Source organism: Pygocentrus nattereri, chromosome 22, assembly GCF_015220715.1.
Source record: "Pygocentrus nattereri isolate fPygNat1 chromosome 22, fPygNat1.pri, whole genome shotgun sequence".
NCBI lineage: Eukaryota > Metazoa > Chordata > Actinopteri > Characiformes > Serrasalmidae > Pygocentrus > Pygocentrus nattereri.
The window spans coordinates 17,991,762-18,011,565 of record NC_051232.1 but is presented as its reverse complement, the minus strand read 5'-3'; the positions used below and the strand labels follow the sequence as shown (position 1 = coordinate 18,011,565).

Genomic DNA, 19,804 nt, shown 5'->3' with positions numbered 1-19,804 from the left:
CGAAAGCCTGAACTGGTATGTAGAGTGATTTTAATTCATAGACTTCCTTTTGTAAGCTAGAAACCTTGACAAAGAGGAACAGGAAGATAAAACTGACATACTGGTTGATTAGAATTGTTTAGGACAGGCCTGCACATCTCATGTAATTTGGCAAAAAATTGATATAAAAAAAACTTATAAAATAAAGACTATTTTGATGAATAATCTAGTGATAAAAGAGCTTTTAAAAGCCAAACAACAAGAATGAATTGAACCGAACAATAACAAACCACAAGTAGCCTTACAAAGATTCCAAAATATAGAATGGAAATAAGATTCAGAAGATTAGGACGCCTTTCAAAAGACTTTATTAAAACATTATAAAAAACAAAAAACATTAAAATGGAGTTTTGAAGAGGCTCTGCTTCTTTTTGTAAGAGAAAGCAGTTTAAATATGCTTATGATTAGACATCCTGCCAAGCAGTCATTGCTGATATATTAAGAAAGCTAACCTGAATCAACAATGGTTTTTAACTGAGTAGTCAAGTTTGGGTTTTTGTAGATGTGGTTTACTTCTTTGTCCTGTTGTTTCAATGGCCTGTATTTCTCTTCCTCAGAAGCCAATCATGGTGAGGATTGACACCCTGAACGAACTATCCCAGCTTAGGGACTCTGGATTTGGTCAGCCGTATCCTCGGCACGGACTCAACCTGCTGTACTGGTTCGCACATAATTATGTTAAAATCGACAGTTATGGCCGCATGACCCCAAACACCAGCCCTGCCACTGGAGTGTACGGGTTTCATCGGTTCCACAACTTTAAAGATGAAGATGACTACCTCCTGCCCAGTCAGAACCTTCCGTACTATGGTGTGGGGAATCTCGGTGTATCAAAAGCATACGATTTGCCCTTGTACGTGAGAGAGGACTACACCCACAATCTAGATGGCAGCAACAAGGACCGCATCATGGTACGGATGAAAGATGGCTATTTGGAGAAGGTGTACATTACTGAACACATTGACCAGACAAGGTTTGGCCGAACCCATCGAATTAGCCAAGGTCTAATCATGAATATCAAGAGATTGAAGCTAAATGAGTTCCTCCAACAGATGCGGTCTCAGAATCAGAGCAGAAATCAAAACTATACCGCACCGCCACCAAATAACGACTCTTGGTGTACCATTCTTTAGGTGTGCTGTTTCATATGCATTCACTATGAATGCACTATGACAGTGATAAACACAGGTTCAAACATAGTATCATAGTTAGTAAGCAAAGCTTTATCATTGTTCTTTCAGCCAATGTTAGCCTGTGTGTTGCAACTCAATGTTAGCCTGTGTGTTGCAAATATTAAATTTTACATGATTGTAACTCCATTTATTAGAATATTACTTCAGTCATGTGTTTATATACTCAAATAAAAGGCCTTATCAAAGCTTCTCTGTTTAGAAATGTTTTCCTTTGTCTTTTTAGTGATCTGTACCTCAAAGTATTTTTTATTGCTAGCCTTTCTGAAGCTCACATGGGGAGAGGACATGAGTGCTGAATCATCAACCAGCAGGGTAGCTTTGATTAATCCAAGTTTAAACTTAATCCTTTTTGGTGAAATAGGTTTAGGTTTACCTAGTTCACTGCTCCTGATTACACATTACTAAGTATATGCACAGGACTGTAAATATGGCCTAACAAGTTGAGCATACCAATGTCAGGGAGCTAAAGCCTAGAGGTGGGCGATATGGCAAAAATATATCATGATTCTTTTGAAAAAATTTCACGATACATGATATGCCACAACATTTATTGTTTTCAGATGCCTGATCAGTTGGAACAGAGGGAAATGAACCAGTAGTGCTTAATTTTAAAGACACACATATATATATATATATATATATATATATATATATATATATATATATATATATATATATATATATATATATGAGCTATTTCCCATATTTTGCATGCATATTGCTCTAAATACAGTTAAACAGGACTAACTTTGCTCTTTATAAAACAATTGCAGACTGATATGCATAATTATGCAATTAGGTCACAATACATTATGCTCTTCTGACCATATTATTATGGTCAGAAGAGCATAATGTATTGTGACCTAATTTATCACAATAACTATATATTTTCATATTGCCTATCATACCAAAGCCTGCATACAGCAGTTTAATTGTTACAGTAGGTAAACAAAGTATACCTGCATTTAGAGCTGCACATTGCCATTATATCACTCATAAGTCATCATTGAAATTCAAAAAACATACAGTATTAGTTCCAAGACTAAGACTATCAGTGAAATACTGATGCATATTCAGCATAGAACAGTAATTCTAGCAGAAGGACTCCAGAGACGAAGATGAAGGAAGACAAAAAAAATGAATCTCAATAATACTAACAATTTATAAGATGACAGTGTCATGTAAGTCCTTGGTGCAGGCCCTATCGTCGTTCCAGGTGTTGGAATGTCTAGACCCTTACAGATCCTGCCATACATTGGTGGAGGGATGGAAGAATCATTTCCCATTGTGATAACAGGTTTTGTTCCATCATTTTTTGTTCCAACAGGACATTTAAGACTTCACTTATACTCTTGTATTGTAAACAGCAGCAATGTTAACCATAGACCACAGGGGTTTCAAACCTATTGGACCCACAGAAAATAAAATTTTAGACCCTGGTGCTCTCGACTACTTTATTAACGGATATTATTCAACTTGAGTTCTAAATGTATGAAAGTTTTCAGTCATTCTGATTTGAGGGATATATAGCATCTAAGTTCTCATGTGAATTAAATAGTCTGTTTTAGATGGCAGACTTTCTGACAATCCAGAGCTCTATATGGATGCTTTGCTGGAAAACTAGAACTATCATATATGGATAGATGAAAGATGACTTCATGCAGTTCTCCACCCAGCTTTGCATTAATGACTCATCAATCTTGAAATTTCTGTTTCTTTTTTCACAATTTTGAAATCTAAACAACGTAAACATAATCTTTAAAATAATAGAAATAATAATGAACTAAAACCTGATTAATGTTAGGATGCTTTTATGACGAAGTCAGTCCTGTAGTTATGAAAGCAACGAGTTATATGGCTAAAAGCATGTGGATACCTATCATACCTCTATAACACCTATATAACTCTATTCATTACATATGTGCCTGCACATTGTGTTAATGACAGTAAATTGAATTGAATTGAATTGAATAAACATGGCCCTGTGATGGACTGGTGACCTGTCCAGGGTTTATCCTGCCTTCCACCCGATGATCGTTGTGATAGGCTCCAGCACCCCCTCGCGACCCTGAGGGAGAAGCGGCTTAGAAAATGTGTGTGTGTATGTGTGTGTGTGTGTGTGTGAATAAACGTGTTGGACATTCCATTTCAAAACCATGGTGTTACGTTCCCCTCAGATGTAGGTAGGGGTAGAGAGGATTTAACATGTGGTGAGTGATGGCAGATGGAAGGGGAGGGCATTCAAAAGTGTATAATACAATGTGGTACCACATTTTTTACAAAGAACAGTGTGAAAACGTGTAAGTACACCGTGGTCTACAAACTAAGTTGACAAAAATACGTAAGGTGAGTAAGGAGTTCAGATTCAGCTAAACACTGATGTAATATGAACACATTCATTACCCAGCCAAAGACAAAGGTGAACAGAGGATGGTGTCAAAGAAATGAAAACAAGTAAACAATGGCTCGTCAGCCTAACCTAACAACACGATACAATGGGTGGCACTCAGAACTCACCTGATGTGTATAAGCAATAAGGAATATGGTGTGCAGGAGGGAGAGAAGTGAGAGAGATAAACAGAACAAGAGAGGGAGCAGAAAAGTGAGACTAAAACATATTTACTGGCTACATTTTAAAACCATCAAGTAGCACAGCCTAAAACAATACTACTAGAGACCTAACAGCCTTACACACACAAAACGCTCCCCCCGGTAGCCTCTGAGGTAGGTCCTTTTAGGTGCCAAGACCCACCTCTCAGCAGACAGCAGCGACTCGGATTGGTGGACAGAAGAGTGCAACTCAAACATCAGCAGTGTCCTCATTTGCTTAATACAACACCTGTATAGAGTAGTTTGGTAGAGACAGAGAGAGTTGGTGGACCTTTTACAGCATTAACCCCCTCCACCCTTTTCTAGAAAGCCTTTTCTCTGAAGTTTAGAGTGTGCTCATTCAGTCAAAAGAGCATTTGTGAGGTCAGGAACTGATGTTGGATGAGATGGTCTGGCTCACAATAGACATTTAAATTCATCGCCAAAGGTGTTCTGTGGGGTAGAGGTTAAGGCTCTATGCAGGCCACTGGAGTTCCTAGAGGCTTTATGGAGCTCACTTTGTGCTCACGGACACAGTCAAGCTGGAACAGGGGATGATCTTCACCAAACTTTTGCCATGTAGTGATCTTAGGCTTGTGTGCAGCTGCTCGACCACGGAAACCCATTTCATGAAGCTCCTGACTCACAGTTCTTGTGCTAATGCTGCTTCCAGAGGCAGTTTAGAACTCTGTAGTGAGGGATGCTAATGAATACAGGTGATCTTTAAGCACGATGCATCCACACTGTGTGTTTGCACAGCCTTCTGCATTGTGGATGAGCAGTCGTGGCTCCTAAATGCTTCCATTTAACATGAATAGCACTTACAGTTGACCGGGGCAGCTCTAGCATGGCAGAAATTTCAGGAACTGACTTGTGGCAAAGCGGCATCCTATGACAGTGCCATGTTTAAAGTCACTGAGGTCTTAAGGATTCATTCTACTGCCAATGTTTGTCTACGGAGACCTGGTAGCAGTAGGTGAAGCTGAAACTCTATAATTAGGAGGTGTGTCCTCATTTCAGTCCATAATATACATTCATTCATGATCATCAGTCATTTCCTTTTCTTATTTACAAAAGGAGCAAACATAATAAATGCATTTTTCATGCATTAGTCAGGCTAATAATAGAAGGCTGGTTTTGTGAGCGGCTGTAGGTACTCTCCCTGAAAAGATTTCAAAGCACATTCTTCCATTCTCATTCATTACTAATGAAGCATCCATGGCAGGGAAATAGAAGCTATGCTTGTGCATTTCTTTCTTAACAGCGTTAAGCATGGTTCGAACTCTGAATGAACTGCCCCAGCTGAGAAAATCCAGGTCTGGCCAGCCCTGCCCCAGACAAGGACACAAACTTCTGTACTGGTTTGCATGTGAATGTGTTGAAATTGATAATGGAAGAATGACCATCCAGTGCAAGCCTGAAGAGGGAGACTTTGGCTTCCACAGGTTCCACAACAGAATCGAGGATGATGAGGACGGGCTCCTGCCGAATCGTGACCTGCCATACTACGAGGTGGGAAATCTGAATGAACCACAAGCGATTTACCAAATTATGTGAAGGAAAACTATAATCCTTCAAAAAATACAGATCATCGTCTGCCTTAATGATTCTGTAGTTGAGAGGATCTATGCAACTGAGCATCAAGATCAGCGTAACTTTAACCCAAGACACGTAAAGATTAAGAGACTGAGTATCTGCGCTTTATTCCTCAGTGTCTGAAGACGCTGTTAATGTCAGAAGAACCAGAAGGAAGCTACTGCAGAACATTAAGTTTTGTCTTAATCAGTGTGATTTTCTTTGCATGGCTATATGTGTATATGCATGCATAGTCATGTTCTGATGCATATTGTCAACTTTTTTGGACTTAAAAAAAATATATTCACCTGTTTGGTTTATTAGCACTAGTTGAAGTATGCTGTTAGTCTGTGGATACATCAATGTTTGAAGTAATTGACAAATTAAGAACCTTAAATCACTTAAAAAGTGATTGATATTGAAATAAAAAGGGTTGATGTCTTTTTTAACGCTAAGATTAAGGCAATAATCAATGTCTCAGTCTATCAATGTGTGTCGTAAAGGGGAATTCCTCTGATTTTTCTAAATGTTTGCATAATTCAATCATCAAGATGTAAAGTCATTGCGAGCTGGTTGATGTAAAATGGTTCATTGTAGCCACTCTTATTTCTTTGAATAAACCCAGCAGCTCTTTTTTCTGAGCATTTCAGTTTTCTTTGTTTTTATTTATTTTATCATATCTATTTTGGCAGTTAGCCAAAACCACTTGGTGTTAGTCTTTAATATGTATGGTGCAATTTACATGTGGATTTTTATTGCATCTTGTATAAGATCCACATCAAAATATCTCAGCATTTCTAAGACACTGGAGCGCTAATCACCGCCACAGACACTTTATGAATAGCTCTTATTTACTATGCCACACATTTTGTGAGGTGTAACACTCTTACTGCCACGTTTTATGGATTTGGCCCCAGATGTGTACATTGGTGCACTGGAAGTTAATTAAATAACATTGTCTGAATACATGTTTCCACTGTAATGGTAGTAGTCTAATAGCACTTCACGGAACAGGGAAACTCATTGTCCCTTAGTGTTGTGAGATTAGCCACTCCTACCTCAGGCTCAGACTCGATCAGTTTCTGTTTCCTGGCTAGTGAGCTCTCTCTGTGAGAGCAGCCTGTTCTGGCAAACTGCAGTCGTCAGAAAGAGCTACAAAAGGAAGAACTGACTTCATATTGTGGAAGAAGCCCCTCAGCCTCCAGTAAGTGATTACTTCTCCCTCTTAAGTGATAGTACATATGAATCGATCCACTGGATCATAGACATATTGTAAAATGCATGTATTACTAAATTTTGTTTCTGCAATCCTGAGATATCTGTTGGCCTTTGCATGACTTCTGATTAGTTCACTTCCTGTTTATGTAGGCACCGTCTTTGGTGACAGATGAATGAAAATATGTCTTTGAACCAAAATAATGTTCAGCACAGGGAGTTTAAAGGGCCCATATCCAAGATGTACAACCCTTATTCCAAAAAAGTTGGGATGCTGTGAAAAATGTACATAAAAATAATTAGCAAATCATTTAAAACCTATATGTAACTGAAAATAGTACAAAGACTACATTTGTAAAATCAATTGTTGAAATTGATTTTTGAAAAATATATGCTCATGTTGACACATTTCAAAAAAGTTGCATTGATTCTGTCATTTAACAGCACTCGGAGCTGAGGAGCTGAGGAGACCAATTGATGTAGTTTTGAAAGTGAAATGGGATTTTTTGCAGTTTAATTTGTTGGACTACAGGACACTTTTCCACTTCACCTCAGTCCATGTTAAACCAACTTGGGCTCAGATAAAGTGGCAGCGTTTCTGGATCTTGTTTATATGTGATTTCATCTTTGCATGAGTTTTAACTTGCATTTGTGGACTGTGAGTTTTCACAGACAGTGATTTTCAGTAGCCCATGCAATGATTTCCACTACAGAATTGTGTCTATTTTTAAAGCAGTGCTGCCTGAGGGTCTGAAGACCACAACATCCAGTACTGATTCTTGACCTTGTACCTTAGATTTCTCCAGATTCTCTGAATCCTATAATTTTATTGCATACTGTAGAAGATAAAATCCCAAGTTATTCATCCATTTTTACCACTATCAACCTCTCTGCAGAAAATGTATTAACTTATTGTCACTTAGAAAATCAATAAAACATTTACTTTTACATTCGTTTCTAGTTTATTAATAGTATGCTCTGGTTGCTAATCAATATTTGCAATTCTTTGAACGTTTAGATCCATCTGGAACAACACCTTCACATCAGAGCTGAGAATGCCCAGTTTGGACACACTGAATGAAATGACCCATCTGAGGTCATCTGGGTTTGGTCAGCCTTGGCCCAGACACGGACTCAAACTGCTCTACTGGTTCGCCACCGAGTGTGTCAGTTTTGATGAAAACTATGAGATGATTTCAAGTTGCAATCCGGAGGAAGGACATTACGGTTTCCACCATTTTTGGAACAGACCTGACAGAGATGGTGTCCAACTCCTGCCTGATGTGGATTTCAATTACTATGAGGTGGGCAATCTGCACTCTCCAGGAGCACATCAGCTGCCTCATTATGTTACTGAGGTCAAAACCCATCAACAAGGCAGCAATACGGACCGTATCATTGTTAGTCGTGACGATGTGTGGTTTGATAAAGTTTACATCACAACACACAGAGACGAGTCAAACTTTGACATTGACAGCACGTACCGCATCAGCAAGGGCCTGCTTATGATCATCAGCCGGCTGACCTTGGAGGGGTTTCTGGATGAGATGGGTTACAGGAGGCACCCAGTGGACAGATCCTACACTCAACCCATTAGTACAACAGATAATAGCGCAACCAGAAACCAAGCCTGCTGGATTGACATGGAGTCATCGTCTTCCGCACAGAAAAAGGACGTCCAGAATACTAAGAGGACAAACCAGCAGCTACACGATTCAGCCAGTAGCCGAGGATTCTGGGAAACAATCTGTACAATCCTTTAATGCTTATGTGTCACTGGTTTTGCCACTGGTTTTGATAGCGAAAGCATACTGTAATTGAGCTTGAGTTTCTGACACATAACTTCTGTCAAACATTCTTAAGTGATAGTACATATGAATGGATCCACTGGATCATTGATCATGTCAAACATTCTGTCAAAACTTTTTATCAAAAGCAAATTTGTGCTTGTAAGTAGATTTGAATTTGAGTGATTGATTTCAGTTTTTGTGGAACCAAAAATCATATTTTACATTTTTTTGGTATGCGTTTGTTAATTGCAGACCTTAACCTATTAACACAGAATGTAAATTATTTAACTAACTGTTGTTTTGTCCTGTGTTTTTTTTTTTTTTTTGGGAGGTCTTGCGTATTTTGAGTGTGCTTATTCCAGATTCCATCCTGAGACTTCATCTCTTCCGATCCTCCGCGCTATGTCTTTGTCTCCTCCCACCCCAGCAACACAGTCAGGAGGAGACTTCCTCACCTTACCCTCTGTTTCGCTAGTCATGCAAGTTTTTTTAAAACGTAACAAATGTGCCCTGTTTAGCTTGTTGTTGACCCTGCCTGTACTGGACTTCACTTTAGCCTGTCCCCTATGAACCAATAGCGTTGTATATATTGTAATATATTGTGAATAGTCCGTTTGTACCAGTTGTAGGGAGTGGCTGTCTTTTTATTTAGGAATGGGGTTGTCTTTATGGATGCCTAGTCAGGGAGGGTTAGCACTCTGTCTTTGTTCTGTCTTTCGTTTATGGATAGGGTAACTGAAGTTGTCCTGGAGCTAGTGTTGGGTTTTGTTTGTTGTGTTGGTCTGCTTTCCAGTGTTTTGTGTGTACAAATTAATACATTTTCTAAACCAGATAATTCTGACTGGTATTTTCATCTGTCACACTCATTTTGTACCATGTTGCTGTTTTAATAAACACCTATATATATATATATATATATATACCTTTATTTTGTTATTGCCTGACCTAGACTGGGTTGTGTGTATGTACTATGTAAATATGTACTATGTACATATGCTTAGAGGAGCACAGCAAGAGCTAAAGGCTGTGTGCTTTTTATATTTAGGCTGCATTTTAGGCCTTCGAACTGTGCTCCTTTGTGCTAGCTGGTATGGTAAAAGCCACAAAGATAAGCTAGAAAAAACATTTCAAATAGCCCAACTCTAAAAGTTCACCCCAAAAGCAGATGAAGTTCTTCACTGGTTCCACCCACCTTCAAAATACCTCATGAGAAGGGGAGGGGGAAGGTGTTCCTTATCTGGACAGACTTTCTCTTTGAACCATGTCATACTGTCATAGCAAAATGACACAAATTACTTGTGACTTTGACCACAGATCAAAGCTTTTTTGGTTTCTCTGTCTACTGTCAGGGCAGAGAAATATCACTACAGATTCTAAGAAACCTTCCTAGCTTTCTAGCTATCTTGTAAACCAAAGAAGTGCTGGAGACAGCGCATATGTTCATTGAGCCTCCTGATTATCCTTGTAACCCTCTGGGGTCTAAGGACATCTTTTTGAATATTTGATTTTTTTTTTGTTTTGTTGAATATCTTCATAAAGTCTCCTTTAAAGGCACTTGAATACAACATGACACTCATATGTTTCATATCAAAATGCTCTGTTATCTTTGTTGCTACTTTACAAAGCTGCAGCAACTTCAGCGCCTGTACCAGCGACAACCAGTGACTTTGCTCTGTGGAGTTTTCATGTTCTGTCTGTGTTGGTTTCCTCCAGCAATCAGGCCACTAACTTGCTCCTAAGTGTAAGTATGGGTGTCTGCCTGGACTGGAGACCTGTCCCAGGCCTTATGCCTAATGTATGCTGGGATAGTATCCCCTGCGAGAATAAGCAGCTTAGATGATGAGTGAGTTTGCACAATAATTACTAGTGGAGTCTAAGCTTCCTTTACTTGTTAGTTACATTATCCTCATAACTTTTCATGCAAAACTCAAGAAGCATACTAATAAACATGCTTTGGCTGTTTTTTTTTTTTAACTTTTATTTATTGTTTTTTTCACGATATACAGTATACAGTACACGAACAAACAAACATCCCCCCCACCCTTCCCATACCCTTTGCACTAGCTGGAAGAGACATCTTAAGAAAGGATAGAGTATACAGTCACAATAAGCATTTAAACTTGCATTTTCCTGTGTATATATGGGGCAAGAAAAAAAAAAAAAAAAGGGGATCCAACATGTGTAACAGATGGTAAATAATATGATATTAACATTTCTGTTATTTGGAAGCTACCTTATAGGCCTTAGTATATATCATTCTGTTATGGCTAATAATCAATATGTGGGGAGGTCTGACAGCGATTCAAAATATTCAATAAAAGTTTTCCAATAAAGATAAAATTTGTTTGTTGATCCACGCAGGGTAAATTTAATTTTTTCCAACTTCAGAAACATCATCATGTCTGTGAGCCAGGAACTAAAAGAAGGGGGCTTGTTGGATTTCCATTGTAGTAATATTCTACGCCTGGCTATAAGAGAAGCAAAAGCCATAATCTGAGATTGTTTAGAGGTTAGTTGCAAACTGGAATCCGGAGTCCCAAAAATGGTGATGGAAGGAGATGGAGTTATGTTGAGATCCATGATTTTGGACAATGTTTTAAAAATGGAGATCCAATAGGATTGGAGTTTGTGGCATGCCCAGAACATATGAGTTAGATTAGCGGGTATGCCCCCACACAAGTTACAGGTCTGATCTATGTGGGGATAAATCTTTGTGAGCCTAGCTTTACAATAATGAACTCCATATATGACTTTGAATTGAATAAGTTTAAAACGTGTGCAAGATGCCGATGTGTGAACTCGACGTAAAGCCTCCCTCCACCAGTCATCAATAAACTTGGTCTCTAGTTCTGCCTCCCACTCAAGTCTTTGTTTCTGAGCAGAGCTGTCATCTTCATGAGTTAGAATAAAGTTGTAAAAGTGTGAGATTTGGCCTTTCTGATCGTGTGTTAATTCAAATAGGATGTTGTGCGGGTCGGTTATAGGTAGTGTTGGGAATGATGGACAATGGGTACGCACAAAATCCCTGATCTGAAAATATCTGAACAGATTTCTTTGGGGGATCTCAAATTTCTCACGGAGGTCAGGAAAGTTAAGAAAAATTTTTGTGTTCTCATCAAATAGGTCTTTAAATTTGGTTATCCCTTGCTTTTCCCAAAAAGCAAAGGAGGAGTCCATGGTCGAAGGTGTAAAAAGGTGGTTGTTCCTAATAGGAGCGTGCAGGGAGGCGTGAAAATCTTTAATGTGTGAACGAAATTGGGACCATATTCGCAGAGTTGAATAAACAATAGGATTTGTGGATTTCCTGGCAAGCGCTATAGGAAGAGAGGAGTGGATTAAGGCAGGAACTGAAGACTGATTGCACGATGACGCTTCTAACAAACACCAATCGGCTCTAGGAGTCTGAAGCCAAAATATGAGTTTCTGGATGTTAGCTGCCCAATAATAGAAAAGAAAGTTGGGAAGAGCTAAGCCACCCTGGGAGTGAGGTTTCTGAAGCGTTCTGATACCTATTCTGGGGGGTTTGCCGTCCCATAGAAAAGATGAAATTAGTTGGTTTAAAGATCGAAAAAAGCTTTTGGGTATGAATAGAGGGGTACATTGGAAAACAAATAGAAATTTGGGCAATAGTGTCATCTTGACCACGTTTACTCTGCCCATAAGGGTGAGAGGCAGATTTTCCATTTTTGGAAACACAGTTTAGTTTTCTGAAATAATGTTTCTAGATTAATGTCATGTAAGTGAGAAAATTTGCGAGTAATGTGGATTCCTAAATACTTAAAATTTGAATTTGAAATGCGGAAAGGAAGAGTTGACAGTTTATGAGAAGGGTCATGATGGGTGATTGGAAAGCATTCACTTTTCTGATAGTTTAGTTTGTAGCCTGAGAATTTACCGAACTCTTCAAGAATATGAATTATTTTGGGAACAGAGATTAAAGGGTCAGTGACAAACAGTAAAAGGTCATCTACGTACAGAGAGAGGCGATATTCCCGATCTTGTCTGATAATGCCGTGAAAAGCGGGGGATGTTTTCAATGCTATGGAGAGAGGTTCTAGTCCAATTGCAAACAATAGGGGGGATAACGAACAGCCTTGGCGTGTTCCTCTAGTTAAAGAGAAATATCCTGATCTATTATTATTAGTATGTACACTTGCTTGTGGGGAAGCATACAAGAGCCGGATCCAATCAATTAGTCTATGCCCAAAGCCAAACCTTCCAAGAACAGCAAACAGATACTCCCATTCAATCCGGTCAAATGCCTTTTCAGCATCTAATGAAATTATAACTTCTGGAACATTGGATTGTGGAGCAGTATAAACAATGCTTAACAACTTCCTTATGTTAGAAAATAAATGATGGCCTGTTATAAAACCTGTTCTTCTGCGATGATATCTGGCATAATTGGATTTAATCTGTTTGCTAGAGTTTTAGAGAGTATTTTAAAATCTGTGTTTAAAAGTGATATTGGCCTGTATGATGAGCATTCTGATGGATCTTTTCCTTCCTTTGGGAGTACAATTATGGAAGCTCGAGTAAGTGTGGGGGGAAGACATTTGTTATCAATCGCCTCCTGGTACACTTCTAAAAGTATAGGTGCCAATTGGTTACTAAACTTTTTTAAAAACTCTGTAGGATACCCATCTGGGCCAGGGGCCTTGTGGCTTTGCATGCTATAAATGGTCTTAACAATTTCCTCTATTGTAAGGGGAGCATCCAACTCATCAGCTACATTAGGGCCTAATTTGGGGATTTCAATGCTGTCAAGAAATGTATCCATGGAGGAAGAGTCTGTAGGGAACTCTGATTTATTAAGGGTGGAGTAGTATGAGACAAATGTGCTATTAATTTCTGTAGGTTCTGTTGTAATATCCCCAGTTTTGTTTTTTATTTTATCAATCCATCTAGAGGCCTCTTTCTGTTTCACTTGATGGGCTAGTAACCGACTGGCCTTCTCTCCGTATTCATAATAAACACCCTTAGACTGTAACAATCTTTTCTCTGCTTGGGTTGTAGATAATAAATCAAATTTGGACTGCAATTCCGTTGGTGAGGATCGGGATTAGAGAGGATCTGATTATCTATATCTATAATGGAATTTGTTAAATTTTCAAGTTCTATATGGCGACATTTGTAAACATAAGCTGAATATGAAATAATTTGGCCTCGAAGATTTGCTTTCAAAGATTCCCACAGCAATGAAAATGAGGTGTCTTCTGTTTTGTTGTTTCTCCAAAAAGTATCTATAGAGGAAGATATAAGATCTTTAAATGCATTATCAGACAGTAAGAGCGGATCGAGTCTCCAGTTTAACTTGTTTTTTTGAAAGTGGTGGAATTTAATTTTCAGAGATAGAGGGGTGTGGTCAGAAATTACGCTCGCCAGGTAATCCGTAGAATCAACCGCTTCGATAAGTTTTTGATCAATGAAAAAGTAATCTATACGTGAGAAGGTTTGATGAACTGTAGAAAAAAAAGAGAACTTTTTCCCATTGGGGTTATAGTGTCTCCAGGGGTCAACTATACCATTTCTGTCCATAAATGAAGAGAATATCTTAGACATCATTGAAGGCAACAAGGATTTGGGGTCTGAACGGTCCAAATTAGGGTCGATAGCACAATTAAGGTCTCCTCCCAATATCAAAGAGTGGTTGTCCATATCCGGTAGGGAAGATAGCAATTTGTTTGCAAAAGTGGTGTCATCCCAATTAGGTGCATATACATTAACCAAAAGAACAGGAGTTTGAAATAGGACACCAGAGACAACAACATATCTGCCTCTGGGGTCAGAAATTACCTTTGAGTGTTTGAAGTCTATTTTCTTATTAATTAGAATGGACACACCCCTAGCCCTACTGCTGAAGTTTCAGAAAAAGGACTGACCAATCCAGGAGCCCTGGAGTTTGGTTTGATCTTTAGGGCGTAGGTGTGTTTCTTGTAAAAAAGCAATGTCTGTTTTTAATTGTCTTAGATGTGAAATAATTTTAGACCTTTTTATCGGACCATTCAGACCCCTTACATTCCATGATATGAAATTAATAGGAAGTCCATGAGAAATTCCCCCGCAATTAAATGCGTTAGCCATTACATTTAACAGAGGAAATGAAATAACAGAAGGTAGCTTTGTGAGGTATTCTCAGCCCATAAAATAATTGTTGGAAAAAAAAAAAAGTATAAAAATTATAAAAAAAACACACCGAACGTGCTTGTGGAACTCCCAGCTAAAGTGCAACCGGTATAACCCAAACTCCCTAAGCCCCCTTCCCCAAAGCGGGTTATCCATATTTCGCGGTTCCCAGTTAACCAACATTAAACCAAAAAAATCCAAAACAAATCGACAGAAGGCTCCATGCGAATACTGAGGTCGGAGCACTTCGCCTCAAAATACTAACCCGCAAACGTTAAGCAGAGCAACAACATAGCTCGCGTATTTAGCTAGTCTGGTCTCATATAAACCCAATGACCCAGTACTTTCAGTGTTTGAGCACAAAATAACAATCAGGTACAAACAGTTCCAGTTACTCAAATAGTGAGCAGAATCCTTATCAACATTGTGAAATTACTACCTGAGAGGTGGTGATTAAAATGTCTCAACTCTGAGCAAGCGTTCAGTTTGGCACTCGTCTAAAGCAGTCCAGTTCAGGACGCCGCTCATGCCAGGCTCTCCACTCGGTCTAGGAACACCTGAGCTTCTTGGGGGTTTTTGAAAAAGTGCCTCTTGTTGTCGAGCAGCACCCACAAACGTGCTGGGTACTGCACTCCAAGCCTCTTTCATACAGCTGGGATTTCACCTGTTTGAAGCCTGCTCTCTTCTGAATGATACTGGTGCTGAAATCAGAGAAAAAGCTGATTTTCTATGGAGTCAAATTAGGGTCTTTAATGGTGACGAGAAAAAAAATATATCGCAAATATAAGATTAGCATTTTGCATTTTACGTTCCTATTTTGTTTCTGCAATACTTTCCCTCTTTTGCGTTTCTTTCTTTTGTTTGCGCGTCACACTGCTTTTCTTTGCGTTTCACATTTTTCGTTCATCATTTTTTTTCTTCTTTATTTGCTTCTCTTTTCTTTGCTCCGGTTTTACCCTCTGTGTAGGGGCGGGGAAAGAGGCGTGGCCAAGAGCGAAAGGCGTGTCGTGAACGTTTCGCGTCATCAGTTGGATCCACCGTCACACAGCGCGGCAATTCGGTTTACTGGTGTCATGGCAGACGGTCGCCCAGCTGGACCACAGGTATATACACTTTATAGACTGATGGTAATAATCGACCTGTGCTAGGCATGGAGGAGGAGGAGGAGGAGGAGGAACAGGAGAAGGAGGAGGGGGTGGGAGGGGTTGTCTCGGTTGCTGGACCTGACCTCCCTGTTGACTGAGGCTTTGGGTCAGCTAATGTATAAGAGTCTGAGTGGCCGGAGTGACATCAGGATGCTCTTTCTGCTAAATATAAAGGCCGTTAACAGCGTATTATACAGAGTAAGGTTAGCCCAGCTAGCTCCATGACTAACAACCAACTACCTCCACATGCACAGCCTGAATTATGGGTCCTGAATTAAAAGTCTTCATTTAACATTTCGCGGGCAGAGCTGGGAGATCCGGCTGAGGGGTTAGCTTAGCTTCAGTTAGCATTGACTCCTCCTGAACAACTTCTTGACCTTTATTCCTCTGCTGGCGTTGCGACTTGGTTGTCATTGTCGCGTAGTTTAGAAGAAAACAGCTACTGAGTCAGGTTTTTATGAAATGGGGTATTTTTGAGGGCTGTAATGAGCTGAAAAGGTCGAATTAGCAGGAGCCTCCTCGCGATGCGTCTTCCGCTCTACATGGCCAAACCGGAACCTCTCATGCCTTGGCTGTTTGACTGCATTTGGAGTAAGGGGGATAATTGTCATAAAGTTTGGCTGATGCTTTAGTAGTTTACAAGAGATTAGCTTTCTAATAACATCAGAGCATAAACAACTGTCACTGCTGATTTAACATAGCCTATTTGGTAAAATCCTGTGGTTATTAAAAAACCAAAATTATCCACCAAAACAACAGAGGCTGTGCATTACAGTGATTTTGCCACAGATATTAGGCATGATGCAAAGCAGAGTAAAACTGAAGATATAATAGTGGTAATAATGGTAGTCTCTAATAGTGTGTCTGTAAACAGAAGACCACTCAGAGTGTGGTTTAGTGTTGTCAGATTAGCCACTCCTACCTCAAGCTTAGGTTTGATCAGTTTGGGTTTCCTAGCTAGTGAGCTCTTTGGGGAAGCAGTCTGCTCTAAACATCTGCAGTCATCAGAAAGTTGTTGATGTATATAAACACTTGTTTATTACTTGTACTGACCATCCATTATGTCTTAGATTTAATCCCGAATGACAGAAAACACCCAACCTTATCAAGAGCTCTATATCTCATTTGTCTTTAGGTTTCTGTTTCTCAGACTTTACCCCACTCCAACTTGTATTTCCTCAAAGCAGCACACACGGAATAGTCGGTATCACCCAAGTCAAACAATCGCTCGGCTCTTTTAGAAGGTACAGTATAAGTTACAGCTTCTTAACGGGATTTGGAGTAAGCTTTGAATTACTCTAACTGCGCATGCATTTTTAAATGATATGATTATGTAATTTATATTGTTTTATGATTCCTTACTATTTTGATTTGTAATGGGAATCTTGATTTCCAAGCTGATTTAAAACTAGAACAAGTTGGGCAGTTGGCAAACATCTGAGTAAATCTATGCTTTACATAATCTTAAAGGCATTTTGGTCTAAAGGCTTATACTGAAATATTTGAAATCTGTTTAGACTGAAAAAGAAATATTGAAGTTGCTTTTTATGTATGGATTTATGTCTAAAGCAAAATAATTAAATCTTATAAATACAATTGAATAAATAAGAATAGTCGTGATAAAAATATTGCTTTTAGTGTCAGTTCGGGGTCCAAGCACTTTTCAGCACATTGAGTCCAGTCAAGGTTTCTGATTTTAGTTGTTATTGTAAAGCTGTTCAGCAAAAGGAACTGAATCATAAAACATTCATTGTTTAAATTGTTTCATGTTAGAAAATCAATCCTGTTGTTAGCCAAAGCTTTTTTAGATTATCAGCTATTTTGCTTTCTAATTTATTTTTGTACCTCATTTCACATGAAAATCAAACTATGTTTTATTTGTGTTTTACTGACACGTTTATTTTAAACACAGGGTATAAAGCAATTCCATGCTATGTTTATCTGATTATTTACATACTGACCTCAATTACTGATTGTTATGTCAATACCATGATGGGCAAAACACTTTTTTGATCATTATTTATCTACAGAGGCCACCAGCATCACCTAAACAGATCAGACTTGATTTTCATTTAGGAACAGATCTGTAATCTTTACATTTCATTTTTTAAAATCGTTTTTTCCCCAAGATGGCTATTTTTGACCAGTTCCTACTGATTAGTTTTTCATTTTTTAACTAGAATATGCCTTTCCTCATTTTAATCAGCACAAGTGAGTGTCTTGTTAAAATGCGTGAGTGCTGAAAACCCTTTTAAATGATGTTTACTGTAATTGACTATTTCTTTCTGAATAAATTACTGCAAAAATAACTTGGAGGTAACATGTAGTGAGTTTATGTCTTCCAGAAAGTAATAAATAATGTAATCGCATTAAGAGACACTTTTTAATCCCACAAATGGGGAAATTTCACCTCTGCATTTAACCCATCCATGAAGTGAAACACCATATACACACATGCACTAGGGGGCAGTGAACACACTTGCCCAGCGTGGTGGGCAGCCCTATGCACGCAGACCGGTCAGTGTGCTCATGCCAAAACCTGTCCACAGTTATAAGCGACTGTGACAGGCACATGAGAATAACAAATGAATCTTGGAGCAATGGTAGAAGGTTGTCTGGTCTGATGAGTGGCATCTTCTCTAACATCATGTGGATGGCTCGGTACATGTGCACCGTTTACTTGGGGAAGTGATAGAACAAGGAAGCACTCTGGAAAGAAGATAAGCAAATGGAGGGAGTGTGATGCTCTGGGCGATGTTCTGCTGGGAACACACATTGTCAATTAATCATTTGAAGAACATTGCAAAGAGTTCAAGGTGTGGCCCTGGCCTCAAAATTCCCCACTTCTCAATCTGATTGAGCATCTATGGGAGGTGACAATGTGTTAATGGTTCTTCTGTGCTTGCTTGTACAAATGTGAGAACTGAAACAGCTTAAAGCATAATTTAAGAGGGTGCTAGCCTGCTGAAGCTAGGGGTGGGCAATACAGAAAGAATAGCACATGATGATACTTCAATTTTCATTATTCACGATGCGAGGTATCATATTTTGACACAAAGACAAACTGCTCTAGGAGTGTCACATTTAAAAACTTCCATTAAAAACTATTTAGAATTAACAACCATTTGTCACTGTGTTTGCACACTGTGAAATTAGACCTCTGCATTTAAGCCATCCGTGCAGTGAAACACCCAGACTAGTGGGCAGTGAACACACTTGCCCAGAGCAGTGGGTTATCCACAGCGCCCGGGGAGCAATTGGGGGTTAGGTGTCTTGCTCAAGGACACCTCAGTCATGTACTGTCAGACTGTCAGCACTGGGGATCGAACCGGCAACCTTCCAGTCACAGGGCCAGTTCCCTAACCTCCAGCCCACGACTGGCCCCATTACTGTAAGAAGTAATGAGTAACTTATAATAGATTACTTTTTGAGAGTAACTATTTCAACAAAGGAGGCCACAGATTATTTCAAGACCAATTTCAAAAAGATTGGCTCCAAATCCTAGGACGAAGTAGAAAACTCTTAGCAATTTCAGAGTTGCAGCACTGTGTGAACCTTATTTAATCAGACCACTCATTTCCATTCAGTCAAACAGAGCAGGAACAGCATAGATGGACTTTTTAACATCAACAACATTAACAGCAGTTGCAATACATGTCAACATACTTTCAAGTTTGTGAGTGAAGCAACTGCTGTTAATCCTGTATGTACAAAACACACATAAATACCCTTATACGTCTTGTTGACACTATTCGAAACAATGCAATTATCTATTCCCTTCAAGCATGCTTCATCTATTTCTGTTACTTGGCCATTGGACACTTAATAGCAAGTACACTTATATAATGTTAGGAGTTTCAAAGGTGAACAGCCTCTGATGATTCATTGTAGAGAATCTTAAAGACTCAGATTTCTTTACAGCGGCTCTGAAGGGTCACAATGTCTATAACTCAAATAAAGCAATTTTATTTACTATACAAGACCACCATCAAACCTTTGCTAGTCTCCACCATTCCAGCTTGGTAGTATTATGTGAAATGAGGATAACTAGCTAGCGTGAGGAATTGATTAGTCATCTTAAACAACAACATTAGCAGTGTCTGCCTGCTGCTTCAAAGCATGTAACAAAGCA

General features: G+C 39.1%; 1 protein-coding gene across 1 annotated transcript; it reads left to right on the top strand.

Moving 5' to 3' along the window:
• Positions 1-6,498: 6,498 nt before the first annotated feature.
• Positions 6,499-9,315, top strand: LOC108434307. Its single transcript, XM_017709333.2, has 2 exons — positions 6,499-6,600; positions 7,630-9,315. Exon 2 carries the CDS (start codon positions 7,667-7,669, stop codon positions 8,372-8,374), a length of 708 nt encoding a protein of 235 aa, XP_017564822.1. The 5' UTR covers positions 6,499-6,600; positions 7,630-7,666; the 3' UTR covers positions 8,375-9,315.
• Positions 9,316-19,804: the final 10,489 nt, after the last annotated feature.

Coding starts and splice junctions, on each gene's coding strand:
- LOC108434307 (XM_017709333.2), top strand. CDS start 7,667: ATGCCCAGTTTGGACACACTGAATGAAATGACCCATCTGAGGTCATCT.